General features: G+C 37.8%; 1 protein-coding gene across 3 annotated transcripts in view; it reads left to right on the top strand.

The window, feature by feature from the left end:
* The window catches only part of RB195_000240 (uncharacterized protein), a gene marked incomplete at both ends in the record, with an annotated part of 32,350 nt that extends 18,480 nt beyond the window's left edge, over nt 1-13,870 (top strand). The window contains 28 exons of one of the 3 annotated variants that reach the window (XM_064196473.1): nt 307-370; nt 432-574; nt 1,592-1,696; nt 1,762-1,848; nt 2,837-2,968; nt 3,032-3,262; nt 3,686-3,817; nt 4,376-4,513; nt 4,590-4,682; nt 4,746-4,831; nt 5,394-5,485; nt 5,561-5,681; nt 6,674-6,775; nt 6,889-7,068; nt 7,121-7,220; nt 7,823-7,902; nt 8,782-8,917; nt 8,997-9,128; nt 10,300-10,467; nt 10,541-10,645; nt 10,712-10,818; nt 10,922-11,042; nt 11,583-11,681; nt 11,761-11,916; nt 12,000-12,137; nt 12,235-12,457; nt 13,255-13,411; nt 13,846-13,870. In XM_064196473.1, the coding sequence (XP_064052354.1) occupies nt 307-370; nt 432-574; nt 1,592-1,696; nt 1,762-1,848; nt 2,837-2,968; nt 3,032-3,262; nt 3,686-3,817; nt 4,376-4,513; nt 4,590-4,682; nt 4,746-4,831; nt 5,394-5,485; nt 5,561-5,681; nt 6,674-6,775; nt 6,889-7,068; nt 7,121-7,220; nt 7,823-7,902; nt 8,782-8,917; nt 8,997-9,128; nt 10,300-10,467; nt 10,541-10,645; nt 10,712-10,818; nt 10,922-11,042; nt 11,583-11,681; nt 11,761-11,916; nt 12,000-12,137; nt 12,235-12,457; nt 13,255-13,411; nt 13,846-13,870 (3,453 nt within the window). Of the gene's footprint in view, nt 1-306; nt 371-431; nt 575-1,591; nt 1,697-1,761; nt 1,849-2,587; nt 2,642-2,836; nt 2,969-3,031; nt 3,263-3,685; nt 3,818-4,375; nt 4,514-4,589; nt 4,683-4,745; nt 4,832-5,393; nt 5,486-5,560; nt 5,682-6,673; nt 6,776-6,888; nt 7,069-7,120; nt 7,221-7,822; nt 7,903-8,781; nt 8,918-8,996; nt 9,129-10,299; nt 10,468-10,540; nt 10,646-10,711; nt 10,819-10,921; nt 11,043-11,582; nt 11,682-11,760; nt 11,917-11,999; nt 12,138-12,234; nt 12,458-13,254; nt 13,416-13,845 lie in introns of those variants that run through there. The other 2 variants (XM_064196474.1, XM_064196475.1) reach the window with 2 other exon arrangements.
* Between the last annotated feature and the right edge of the window lie 588 nt (nt 13,871-14,458).

Raw genomic sequence — 14,458 nt, 5'->3', positions numbered from 1 at the left:
GTGGCGCATTGCGTTGTAACTGATTTCGTAGGAAAGGATACTGTCTTCCACACTATTTTTCTATGACGATAAATGGAAGGTGAGCGGAGCCATTGTTCCGTAGTTAACGACCCGAACTCTACGTTTTCGCTGGAGTTTCCGTACCACGTCTCATTTTTTGATACACTGCCTTTAAAACAACTTCCACGACTGTGTCACGATAGATAGCATAGAAAGAGTTTGTTGAACTGAAAATACCCACAAAAAACATATAATGGTCCTTGTTTTGAAGAAAATATCCATGTCAATATCACTACCGTATTGCAGGTTTGTATGCGCCTTAATCTAAACGCGAAAGCTGAAGGTTTTTACGGGATGTTCAATGATTTTGGTGAGTTAATTTCTTTTTCAAGAAAGCAAGCATTTTCTGCAAATATTTGCGCATTTCACAGGAGCCAGTGTGTTCACCGTGTACCTGGCAGCATCCGAAGAAGGATGGGTATACGTGCTCTACGATTGTATGGATTCACTTCCTTCACATCTTGCTTTCATTTATTTCCTAACGCTCATTTTCTTTCTTGCCTGGTTAGTCAAAGTAAGTGAATTATTGTATTGCTTCGAGAAGTTTTTTTTTTCTTTGTCTCACCAACTTTTTTTTTCTTTAAAGTTGTCAAATGTTTGTAATTTGGAAAAAAATCCTTTTTGATCAGTAATGAATGGACGTTGTGACAAGTCTAGCGAGAAATTTTATTCCTTCACCATTCATCGCCTACGCTAGAAATTTCCTTGGTCCCTAGAGGTCTTATTATTACATTTATTCACTTATTTATTCATTCAATATACGGTTATCCGCGTATATGCGATAGTTGGAGCCGGAGCTTCGATACCTTTCACTTCCTGACGATTAGCGAAGGGACCCCTTCACTTTTCGACGATTAGCGAAGGGACCCCTTCACTTTTCGACGATTAGCGGAGGGACCCCTTCACTTTTCGACGATTGGGGAAGGGATCCTCATCACCTGCGCTGCACCCCATCAGCTAAACCCCCTCCCCCCCACTTCCCCCACTTTAAGAGGGTTCAGTTGCAGCGCACCACTCTTGCACACGCGCCGCATCCAGCTGCGCAGCGGTCGAAATCCAGTTAGTTCTCCTCGAGATTCATTCAAGTGAAACTTTTGAATAGGTTGCTGAGAGGACCAGAACGTATTCAGACAGGAGCGTTCTAACGTTCCACGTAAGAAATAAACGCCGTTTTTTGGGACAATCAGGGAAAGGTGAGTGGAACCGCCCCTGATCTCGCAATTTGTAATCCCTGCGTTTTGGCGCACTATTTTCTACAGGGAGTTCGACTGGAGCGCGCCAGCCTTATGCGGCGCCGCATCTTCCGGGCCGTTTTTACGGTAATTGGGAAGAAATGGACGGAATCACCGTTCTTCCATATTCTACGATCCCGTATACGAATACTCCACCTGAAATCCGTACCACCTCAGATTCATGGGGTGATGCCTTTAAGGAGCCCCATCTCCATCCATGCTAATCAGCAACGATCCCTTCAAATTCATCAAAAGAGGAAGACAAAAAACTTTGAATAAAGTCATAAGAATAATTTCAGAATGTGTTCATTGCTGTAATAACAGAGACATTTGCGGAAATTCGAGTCCAATTCAGTGAAATGTGGCAGAAAAAAGATGTGACATTGGATGAGGAGTTTCGTCAGGTACATTGCAGTGCTAATCCGGGAGTGCTTTAGGTATTTTCCTTATCTGAAAGAACTTATTTCAGAAGCTGGAAAAAAATGAGGATGGTTGGCGGCTCATCAGGCTGGACGCGGATATAAATCTTATCGGACCGAAGTATAAACTGCAAAGGGTGAGTGAAAGTTTTGAATCGCAATTGAAGGAAACGTTGGTTTAATTAAATTAAATTATTGAATAAGTATATAAAATATTTAGGTAAAATGTGCAAAAATATAAAATTGAATAATTCAAAAGATTCTGGTTGTTATTTCATGTTTTCTTTTTTGCTCCGTGGATTACGCATAATTACGACCTTTGAGAACAACTGCAGTGGATTTTTGTTAAAAATTCTTTCTCAATTCTGATCGTGCTGGCATCGATAGAGTGCCTTACAAAGCCTGCTGGACCAGTCAGTAGAGATTTCAAGGGAAAAAGCGCGGAAGTGGACAAATCTTAGGAGAAAAGGATTTATCAATCCCGAAACACTGCACAAGAGATTTTGCAAGATTGTCGACAGAGCGCAGAGTAATAAATAACATCCAGAAATTCTGTAAATAATCTCTACATGGCTTATATATCCAGCTAAATATTACTGTAAAATGTTTGAAACGAGGACGAAAAAATAAACGGATTTTTCTGGAACATATTTTGACATTTTCTGCAATTTAATGGATTATTTTACCATTTCCACCGGTTCTCTAGCGATCCTGTCTCCTACGTTTTTTTCATCTTCAAAAATTTGTCACAACAATTCCAGCTTTCTGCGTGAAAATTGAGGAAACAAAAAAGGAAAAGAGCAAAAAAAACTAATCAGAAGGCTATTCAAAACCTTTTTAAGAAATTTAACGATTCAGTACTTTCTAAAATTTAAGAAAATTCTGGAATTCGGCGATCGAGGTACACGAAAACTCAAGATTCGTATTTGAGACTCTGCGTCAATAAAATGTCGAAGAACTCAAGATATGTTTGAAGAATTAATTGTCCATAGCTCAAGGATTAGGATCAAGGAGGACAAGGAGCTCAGGGATTTTTTTCTACAAATAAATTTGAAAACAGGATTTTTTCTTGCTATTGAATTAAAAAAAATTTTTTAAAATAATAAATCATAGGATTTATTCCAGTTCTTACGTACGATGGTCTTCCAATGCTTCGTTATCGTCTTTGTGCTGCTAAATGCAATCATTAATGCGTCTTTCGTCTATCGACATGACAACAGCGACAAACTTAGGAAACAATACTATTATTTTATTGAAGTAAACCTATTTTATTATTTTATTTAGGTAAAAATGTCTTCTAGAATTTTTTTTTCCATTAAGGTCGGCTTCACGGTACTATTCAACCTGGAATGCCTAATAAAAATCTCCTGCTATGGATTCAGAAATTTTATGCGAAGGGGAATATTTAAATTTGAAATGATACTATGTATAGGCAGTTCTCTGAATGCTATCAAATATTTTTACGATAGGAACTATTTCACTTATTTCCAAGCATTTCGACTTCTTCGTTTGATTAAGGCTTCACCAATTCTCGAGGATTTTGTGTGGAAGGTAAGGATATATACGGTTTTTTCTTTACTAAATTTTACTTTTTATTTTATTTTTTTTTTTGTTGACATTTTGATTACACAAATGTGCATTTTGCTTTAGTACGAATCCTAAGAGTCCCTTATCGCAAATCCCTCAACTATTAATAAAACTACTTACTTATTAGAAACAAATACTTTATGTGACCCGTCCCACCCCTATTTTACCGATTTCTGGCGCCAGCGCAGCTATTTGGCGCCGTTGGACCAGCTTCATTGCCTCAGGGAATTTTATTATATACATGCCCACATGACAACTTTTGCATCCATTTTAGAACGTAAAGTCTCAATACATTATTGAAAAATCAATTATTCGCACTTTTATGCAGATCCATGATCCCTGAGTTCCATTTGCGACCAGCAGCAAAGTAAAACCGTTCACTTTCAGATATTCAGTCCAGGAAAGAAACTCGGCGGTCTAGTGATTTTCACGATCACCTTCGTTATAATCGCTTCTGCGATTTCGTTGCAGTTGTTTTATGCTGTGCCTGACCTTGATCACTTCCATACGTTTCCTCAGGTGACTATCTGAACATCATTGTTTCTTCTTTCAGAGGAAGGATTTCGCAAAATTGGCATAGTGTGGAAACCTTGTGAAAAACATAGTGTTCGAGGTGTAGATCATGCATATGAGCGTGGTGCCGCTCAATTTCAACTAGTCGTCCCAAAAAACGGCGTGGGAAACGACGTTTCTTCCTACGAGATAAGTTGGGACGCGCCGCATCCACGAGCGAGCGGTGGAGGATCACTAGGGTCTCCTCGGCAACCTATTCATTGTAATATTGTAAAAACGTCATACTATAAAACTATAATATACTGTAAAAATAATGACTAGGCTGTTGAAGGAACCGGCGGTCCGCAAGGGTGACCGGTGCTGTTCTAACGTAACTCGTAGGAAATAAAGCGGTTCCCACCCCCCTTTTCAGGAGTATCAGGGAAAATTGAGTGAGGCCACGCTCATATTCGTAATCCACAGCCCAAACTCTACGTTTTCCATCAGATTTCCACACTACGTCAATTTCGTGATATGCTGCCTTTAATTCTCGAGTAACAATCCTAATTCTCGAGGCTTTTATAGGCATTTATGTCTATGTTCCAAATTATTACGCAAGAGGGATGGACTGATTTTGTTGTGGAAGTACTTCGAGCTACTGATGACAAGCTTGTTCCTTTTGTAGCCGTATATTTCGTGGCATATCACCTTTTCGTAACATTGGTAATTGTTGGACTATTCTCTTTTTTTTTCTTGTAAATTGTTATTTATCCAATTTTGTAAATACTTTACTATTCAGATTGTCCTAAGTCTCTTTGTTGCGGTAATTCTCGACAATTTGGAAATGGATGAGGAGTTGAAAAAAGTAAAGCAGCTAAGAGCAAGAGAAGCGGTTTGTGTTTTGAGCGAGCTCGGATCGCATATTTCAACTTTTCCAATGGAAAATCCATTGCAGACAACCTCAATGCGGTCAACATTACCGTGGCGGCTGAGAGTTTTCGAGAAATTCCCCACCAGACCGCAAATGGCTGCAATGAGAAGGTTACTATTTAAATATACAATTATTTATTATCAATTCTATCAAGGTAACTGATGAGGAAGAAAACTTCGTAGTAAGAAAATTGAATATTATCCGGTCTGCTCGGGATCTACTATCGTGGAAAAAGGCTTTGCCAAGATTATCCCACTCATGCTTTAGTTTACAAAAAAAAAAACTAATGAAAAAAGGCGCAGGAGAGTAGGTCCGGGGACCTTTTTTTGGCGTACTCTAGAGAGGATCTAGTGCACATATTTACGCAAAATTTGTGGCGTCACCCCATTGTAACACATGTTACTATAAATAAACTACAAATTGTGTAAATTTAAAAAAAAAATGTAAAAAATTGTAAATCTATAAATTGTAATTAGATTTGCCGACTATAAATTGTCCTTTCAGTTACTGTACACGGCCTGCGCAGCTTCCTGAGTCAGGAGTGCCGAGTTCTCAATAATTCTTTCCTTTTTTGAACAAAAAAAAGCAAAATTGTACAAATATTTCAAAAATGAAGATGAATATTGTGAAAACATCCTGAAAGATGACGAGAAACGAAATTTTTATCTTCAGAGTCGACTCAGAGTTCCCAATGCCGAAAGTTCGTGATAGTTTTGCACACCAATTCGCACTTGAAGGAGTAGACAGCGAAACATACGATCAAGGTTAGTGAGTTTTAGAAAAATTTACGAAAAAAAAAATTTTTTTTTTGATGTCCAAGAGAAGAGCAATTTTCGTAGGAGAAGAGCGTTCGAAGATCGTCCTACGACATGCCACATCGAAACGATTCTGCCAGGATGAACCGCATTTCCGTCATATCGGCAGTATTTCGTTGAGGACAAGCATTGCAAATTTGTTGGAGTAAGAATACAATGTTTTGCTTTTGATTCAGTCATTTTTTTTTAGTAAAACAAAGTCAATATTAAATTGAACTTTAAATTAAAGTATTAAATTGAATTCGGCGAAGAAAATTCAAGCTCATCATTCTTCATACTTCATTTCATATTTATTTTTTCATATTTTTCTAACAGTAGAGCGTAGCCGAGTCAAAACGACATGGTGCTCGTCGCAATTGCAATTAAAGGCCCACGAATCTGGGGTGGTACGAATTTTAGGTGGAATATTCGTATACGGGATCGTAGATTATGGAGAGGAGGGTGATTCCGTCCATTTCTTCCTAATCGCCGTAGAAACCGGCCCGAAAAATGTGGCTTCGAGTGTCCCGAGGCGCTATTTTCCACAACGAGTTCTATTGGAGCGCGCCAACTTTCCGCACGCGCCGCATCTTCCGTGCCGTTTTTTACGGCAATTAGGAATAAATGGATGGAATCACCCTCCTCTCCATAATCTACGACCCCGGATACGCATAACTCACCTGAAACCCGTGCCACCCCAAATTCGTAGGAGTGATGCCTGTGTGCGCCCGCTCTCAAAGCGGTACATGCGATCGAGGTGGGACTATCGCGAACTGCAGTGATGCGCGGTGCCAGTAAGGGTCCCGTCACGATCCAAATCGCTACGTTCCACCTTGTTTCAAGTGCAACCGCTTACGCAACTGCAACGAGTTTCATGTCGTTTTGTCCCCATTATCGATTGCTTCCAAAGTATTATATGTAGTGTAAAGACTAAATTTAATGTTATCCTCAACATGGAATGAATAAGATTAGGGAATTGAATCAACCATTTTCGTCTTCAGAAAGGAAAAAACATCGAAATTGAGAGATTATTGGCTCGAATTATAATATTATATAATATATTACATTTATTATTCATATTCAAACTATTATTATCTTTAAAGATACAAAACACTCTGATATTATCGTGCTCATAAAACATCTCAACTTCCCGTTTAGAATATCTGATCGTACTCGCCAGTCTGTGATCAACTCACTCAACTTCTTACCTCATTTTTCTCGTTCTTCTGGAAGTCTCCATCCGAGGAAGGACGCACTTCCGTACGTTTACTTTTTTTCAAATTTTAGTTATACTTGCTTTGTTTAAATGTACACTTAATCGTATATCTGTGAAAATTTTACCAAAATATTTCATTATATAACATTTATTACAGTAAATCACGTACAATGACTGGTAAATTTTTACAAACGGCGATGCGTACAAAACAGTTACTGTACAACGAGAACGGTGATCTTTCACGCCCATCCGATTCGGCGCCGAAAAAAGATCTGAAGCAGGGTGAAATCGACATACGAGCGCTACAGCAGAAGCGACATCTTGCCGAAATTACGAGGTTATTTCGAAGAAATCTGAAGTATAATAAAGATTATCGGATTTCTCTTCAGGACACGCATCGAAGAGGATATGAGAGAAAATCACCCGTTTTTTGATCGACCACTTTTTCTGGTTGGAAGAGCTTCTCGTCTGAGAGAATTCTGCAAAAAGGTACACGCTCTGCGTCCGATTTCAATTTTTCTGAGCAGTGAATTTATCGAAATTTCCACTAATAAATTTTAATTTGTTGCACAATTAACCGTAAATTAGCCATCCTTGATAGAAATAAAACCATTTCATTTCTAGCTACACTCTTTTATGCTATTTCAATATTTATCGTCTTTTAAAACAACAATGACCATCAGCAAAGTATGACTCATAGTAACTTTTGAAAATCTATTTTTATCGCAGAGTCAAAACGACATAAAACTCGGTACATTTGCGTAAGCGGCAGCGCTCGAAGCGGCGCGATGGAGCTAGCGCTTGTGATCGAGGTGGGACCCTCTAGCACTAGCACCACGCATCGCTGCAGTTCGCCATGGTCCCACCTCGATCGCAAACGCTAGTTATACCGCGACGTTTTGAACGAGCACCACGTCGTTTCAACCCGATTATATTCTACCGTTATTGTGTCAAAAATAGTTATCTTTAATTTTCTTCGCCGATTTCCTTCATATTGACTGTTTTACTAAAAACAACTGAACCAAAATCAAAACATTGTAATCCTATTATATACAAGGAAAATTTCTTACAAATTGTAGTTCATGTTTTAGGTGGTTCATTCGAGATACTACTCTGAAGACGATGGATCAAATGGTGGATCAAAAACAAAGCGCCGTTTTAAGGAGATTCGGTAATGTACCGCATTTCAGTAATTATGTTCAGAATCCTGAAACAAGCAAATTTGTTGATTTTAAAAAATTCTGTGCGCAGGGATGGTAAGGCAATGAAGTTGTTTATGGCAAGAAAATCTAAATTGAAAATGATTGAAAGAATTATTTTCAAACATAAAAAAAGGATAAAGATAAAAAACAAAAAGATAATAAAAATAAAAGATAAAAAAAGGTCACTGGCAAATATTTATTCAATTGCATATGAGAAATATCAAAATATGCGTATTACGAAATATGTGTGTTATTATTTAATATATGCAGGTAGGTATACGAAATATTTTAAAAAATTGTATTATGAATATGGACATTAGAGGATAAAATTTTCACCGTGAGTAAATCTCTACGACAGTAACCAAGCAGCCGTAGTGACGATTAGTTCAAGGCATCAGACCACGAATCTGACGTGGTCTGGATTTTCGTTGGAGAATACCTATATCGGGTTACGGTAGATTACGAAGACACTGTAAACAGGTGTCTTCAGAATGAGGTTCCTCGCGACGTCCCCTATTGCAATGCGCCACCGTTGCGCCCCGCCCCCGCCTACGATTCGTCGAATGAAATGAATTGCCCATAGGGGCGTCCGAATGGATTTTCGACGAATAGCAGGCGGAGGTGGAGCGCAAAGGTGACGCATTGCATTAGAGGACGTCGTAAGGAACCACATTCCGAAACCGTCTGTTTACGGTGACGCAGGGAGAGATGAGCGGAACCACCCCTGTATTCACAATCTACGACCCGATATAGGTATACTCCAATGAAAATCCACACCATGCCAGATTCGTGGAGTGATGCCTTTAATCTTGGTATTTCGTGTCACCTTCATGTCGTCATCTTTTCAGGACCCTCGTCGGTATTATGCCTTATTTGGATTGGGGTATGGTGACGATAACGGTGATTTCGTGTATTTCTATGTTGTTCGAAAGTCCATGGCCGACCTCTGGTGAGAACCTTGTAATGAACAACCTTTACCTACAGGTATTTCTTTTTGATTGTTTACTTTCCCAATCTGTTTACTGTTAAAAAATAAATGTTTTGAGGCAATACTCTGATTCAGATTGGTGACTACGTATTCGTTCTTACGATGACCTTCGAGTTGCTGGTGAAAATAGTGGGGAACGGGCTGTTTTTCACTCCGAAAGCAGTTGTCAGCGATGTTGGCGGTGTTATGACGATGTTTATATATTTCGTACGTTCTTAGTGCTTTAGAATTGATGTTTATGATCACCCGTACGCATCCAGAGAGTGAATGGATTTTGTGGATTTGCGAGAGGACTTTTTTTCGTACCAAAGGCCTCTGTTTCAATAGGGAATCATGAAGAGTCGGCTTTCGTTGTTCCACCTGATTCATTTTTTGAACCTTACTTCAACCAATTGTCATTTATTTTGTTCTTGTGGGGCAGAAATTCGTGTGTAAAATTAATTATCAATTTTGAGAGGTATGCTCAAAATTGATAATTAATTTTATACGTTACGGTTTTACGGATCCCTATAGGTAGAGCTCTCTATGCAACCTAGCAGAAACACTTGAAAACTACGAGGAAAGTCGGCTTCGTTTCCCCTTGCCTTCCTTTTCCCCTTGCCGATTTATGTTACTATTTATTTTTATCTATTATCTATTTAGTACTACTTATTATTTAACATTATATTATTTCATTACTATTATCGTTCATATTATTATTTATTATATTATTATTACTATTATCGTTCATATTATTATTTATTATATTATTATTACTATTTATTTATTCTTATATATTATCTATTTAGCATTATTTATTATTTATCATTATATTGTTTCATTATTATTATTTTTTATATTATTATTTATTATTATACTATCTATTTATTATTGTCATTATTTATTTATTTATTATTTACTTAATATTTACTTATTTGCCTATTGATTTATTTATTCTTATCTGTTATCTATTTAGTACTATTTATTATTTATCAATATATTATTTTATGATTATTATCGTTTACATTATCATTTATTACCATATTATCTGTTTATTATTTATTTATTTATCATTTCTTTATTTATTACTTCCTTATTTATTATTCATCTATTCGTCTATTGATTTATTTATTTTTATCTATTATCTATTTAGTATTATTTATTATTTACCTCCATATTATTTCATTGTTATTATCGTTTATATTATTATTTATTACTATATTATTCATTTATTATTATCGTCATCATTTATTATTTATTTATTTCTTTACTATTGTTTATTCATTCGTCTATTGCTTTTTTTTTTCATTTATTATCTATTTAGTATTATTTTATCTATTTGCACATGTATTTATATGAAAGTTGCCCAAAGTCGGTGGACCAAGGCCAGGCTTTTCAGACCAGTCTCTCTTTTCTCGTCTGGATGCCTCGTCATGTGGAAATAAACTCCTTCGCTCAACTGTTAATGATCTTTCGAGCAATGCGGCCTCTCCGGATCTACACGCTTGTTCCTCACATCAGAAGAGTTGTACTGGAATTTTTTAGAGGATTTAAAGAAATTCTTCTGGTAATTAATACTCCTCCTATTTCTACTTCGTTTAATTAGAGGTACAGCTGATATTTATCTCTATTCACCACAGGTCACAATTCTTATGGTTGTTGTTATGTTTATATTTGCAAGTTTTGGTGTACAAATAGTTGGAGGAAAATTAGCCGCATGTAACGATCCTACAATTATATCCAGGGTTTGTGTGTACGCGATTTTTTTTCCAAGTATTCCTACTTGTAACATCCAATACAAAGATTTACAGGAAAATTGTACAGGAATTTTTTGGCAAAAAATTTTTGTTACACGTTTGGAAGTGTATGGAAAGGATGATGAGGAACTGCATCCAAAGATTCTTGTACCGCGTGTTTGGTGAGTCAATTACCATTTTTATTCAAACATTTGAATTTAAATTTAATTCAATAAATTTCAAAATTATTCCTTAAATAGGCAAAATATGAGCTTTTTGTTTAAGGACGAATCCAAGAAACTTCAATTTTGATCATGTTGGCAATGCTATGTTAGCACTTTTCGAGACCTTGTCCTATAAAGGATGGAACGTTATCCGAGATATCCTTTGGAGCAGACAAGGACCAGTAAGACCAGAGTTTGCGACCTCTTTCACGACCGTTCCTTGAATTCTCACCTGTTTACAGTTCTCCTTTTCTTTTTTTTTCTCTGGTTTTTTTTGTTATTACTTGTAATTATATTAATTATATTATATTATTAATTATATATATATTATAATTATATTATATTACTAATTTGTAATTATATTAATTATTATTATATTTATTATTATTATTGTTATTCGTATACGGGGTCGTAGATTATGGAGAAGAGGGTGAGTCCGTCCATTTCTTCCTAATCGCCGTAAAAAAAACGGCCCAGAAGATGCGGCTTTGAACGTTCCGGGGCGCTATTTTCTACAACGAGTTCGATTGGAGCGCGCCAGCCCTGTGCACGCGCCGCATCTTCTGGGCCATTTTTTACGGCAATTAGGAAGAAATGGACGGAATCACCGTCCTCTCCATAGTCTACGCCCCCGTCTATCATAACCCACCTGAAACCCGCGCCACCCCGGATTCGTAGGGTGACGCTTTTAAAATATTTATTTCTTTAGAAATTTCTTTCAGTGGGCAGTTGTATTCATCCATATCTACGTGTTCATTGGATGCATGATTGGTCTAACCTTGTTTGTTGGAGTCGTGATAGCAAACTACACCGAGAATCGAGTTAGTCGGGATTTCAGGATAAATCCATGTGCAGAGAAAAAAAAGATGCGAAGAGAGTAAAGAACTGAGTCTTCTTGAGGGTACCGCTTTGCTAACCGTGGATCAAAGAAGATGGCATGATCTGAAAGCTCGCCTAAAGATGGCACAACCTCTACACGTCCCACCGAAGCCATCGGAATCAGCTCGGCTAAGGACGTTATTCTACGAACTTACGCTTAGCAGACGTTTCAGCCAGGTTCGATCTTTTTTTTTTTTGCTTTTTTTCAGTTTTTTGCTAAACCTCGGTGCTAAACCCTATGAAACCCTCCAATTGTTCAGATCTTTGCATTCCTTGTGCTTCTCAATTCCGCATGTTTGGTTGTTCCTTGGAACGTTGAGGAGGAGGGAGAACGGAGTACAGTACTCCTGTCTGTTACCATTCTTAGCGCACTTATTAACATTCTCTTTGCAGTCGAGGTACGGTAAAGTGAAACAATCGAATTATTTTCTACAGTATACTATTTCTGTCCACTTTTTTTCAATTCAATTTTCATTATATGTAATTTATTTTCAGATAGTTCTAAAGATCCTTGCTTTCACACTCTCAGGATTCTGGCAATCGCGTCGGAATCGAATTGATCTGCTCATCACTGTTTTCGGTCTATTCTGGATTTTCATGCACTTTTTCGTCGCCCTTCCATCTACTTCATTTAAACCAGCACAACAAGCAAAACTGAAGAAATACACATACACATTTGGATATCTAATCGTGATTTTGCGCTTCTTCACCATTGCAAGTAAGTCATTTAAAGTCGTTTGATTTATGTAAGTTAAAAATATACTGTGAGAAAAATTCACTGCAAGAACAGAGTGCAAAAAAAAACCCTTCTCGCTTTTTCTCACTCAGCACTTTCACTGAATTCAGTTAGGCCTTCCCTTAATGGATAAGTAATAATTAATTAGTATGTACACCCCGTGCAATGACTTGAGGGGACCAGCCGATGTGTTTGTCATTGTTAAATTTTGAAAAAAAAATCTTTAACGTCACCTGTGACAGGCAAGGTTATTCTTCGTTTGACAGAAGGCAATTATATAAACAGGAGCGGGTGTGGCGCAGAGGTCCGCCGTGGGCGAATGGTCGAAGGTTCGAAACCGCCCTGATGCCAACCAAGCCCTTCATCGCTCCAAGGTCCATGAATTGATACCAGACCTGTTTGCGAGGATAAAAACACTGACACTGACACATAGGCTGGCCCCCGTAAGTCACTGTATACGCCAGTTACACGTTCGTGAACCTCAAACGATTCTGAATTGAAGTGAACGTGGTGGCGCTGGTCCTGACCGGATTGATACGCCAGTGACTTTTTTATCCTTTCAGTTACGCAGGGGCCGATAACTAAAATTTATTATATTGTTGTCGTGTTTAGAAATACAACAGATTCAAGCAATGTGCACTTTTTTTTTTGAAACGCGCGTGTGCTTTTACTTCCTAGTTGATTTCGAATTTTGATTTTGAATTGATTTTTAGCAGTTTTTTTTTCGAGGATATCTTCATTCGTTTGTCCATCACAATTAATGTGATCTTAATGTTTAGGTCGAAACTCAACGCTGAAGATGCTGATGTTGACAGTTTTCATGGGGATGTTCCGCTCTTTCTTCATTATTACTGCCATGTTCTTGCTCGTACTTTTTTATGCATACACTGGTGTTATTCTCTTCGGAATGGTTAAATATGGTCAAGCAGTTAGCAAGTAGGTTTGGCCGATTCTACGGAGAATTTTTCTTCAGAAATTTCTCAGTGATTAAAGGCATCACCCCACGAATCTGAGGTGGTGCAGATTTCAGGTGGAGTATTCGTACACGGAATGGGAGACTACGGAGAGGGGGGTGATTCCGTCCATTTCTTCCTAATTGCCGTAAAAAACGGCCTGGAAGATACGGTTTCATTCGTTTTGGCGCACTATTTTCTACAGCGAGTTCGACTGGAGCGCGACAGCCTTGTGCGGCGCCGCATCTTCCTGGCCGTTTTTTACGGCAATTAGGAAGAAATGGACGGAATCACCCCCCTCCTCTGTCTCCCTCTCGATCCCCTGAAATCTGCCCCCTGATTCGTGTGCCTTTAACTAATAATTTATGCTAATAAGTAATTTATTTAAAATTTAAAGTAATTTATGCTTCAATGTAGAGTAATTTATGCTCATTTCATCTGACGATGGCTTCTGGAAAAGTACATATCCCGAATCCGGCTAGTACAGTATAGGTCTAACCATACGATTAATATCCTGACGACGTAATGTCATTTTACGCCGGTAATCATAGAAATAAGTAATAAAACTTTTCTGTAAGTACGCTCTTCTGTGGAAAATAAGAGATATGGATCGCAGATTACAAGAAACAAACCATCTCAATGCTTTTTCAGTTTTCCTTCACAATCCTTTTTATTCTATTCTTTCTATTATTCGTTCTATCTTTCTCTTTTTATCTTTCCTTCTTTTTCTCTTTAACTGGTAGTTTTCTTTCACAAATCTCTGCATTCCACGCGGGACCCGTCCCACCGAATTCTATCGCTTTCTAGCGACATGGGACACCAAGCTGACGCCGTGGGACCCGTCAAGTCTCATTTTACCGCATCTCGATGTTAGCACACCACACTCTCACCGTCGTTGAACCCGCTTAACGGCTTTCTGGAACTTTGCGACACAACGACACCTGGAAGAATAAACTCGCTACTTCATAGCTTGATAATTTCTTTTTTTTTCGTCTAAAAAATTATATTTGTGTGATTTTCTATGGTCTGA

Source organism: Necator americanus, chromosome IV (assembly GCF_031761385.1).
Source record: "Necator americanus strain Aroian chromosome IV, whole genome shotgun sequence".
NCBI lineage: Eukaryota > Metazoa > Nematoda > Chromadorea > Rhabditida > Ancylostomatidae > Necator > Necator americanus.
Note: the sequence above shows the minus strand (reverse complement) of the source record. Positions and strands in the feature narration are given on the sequence as shown.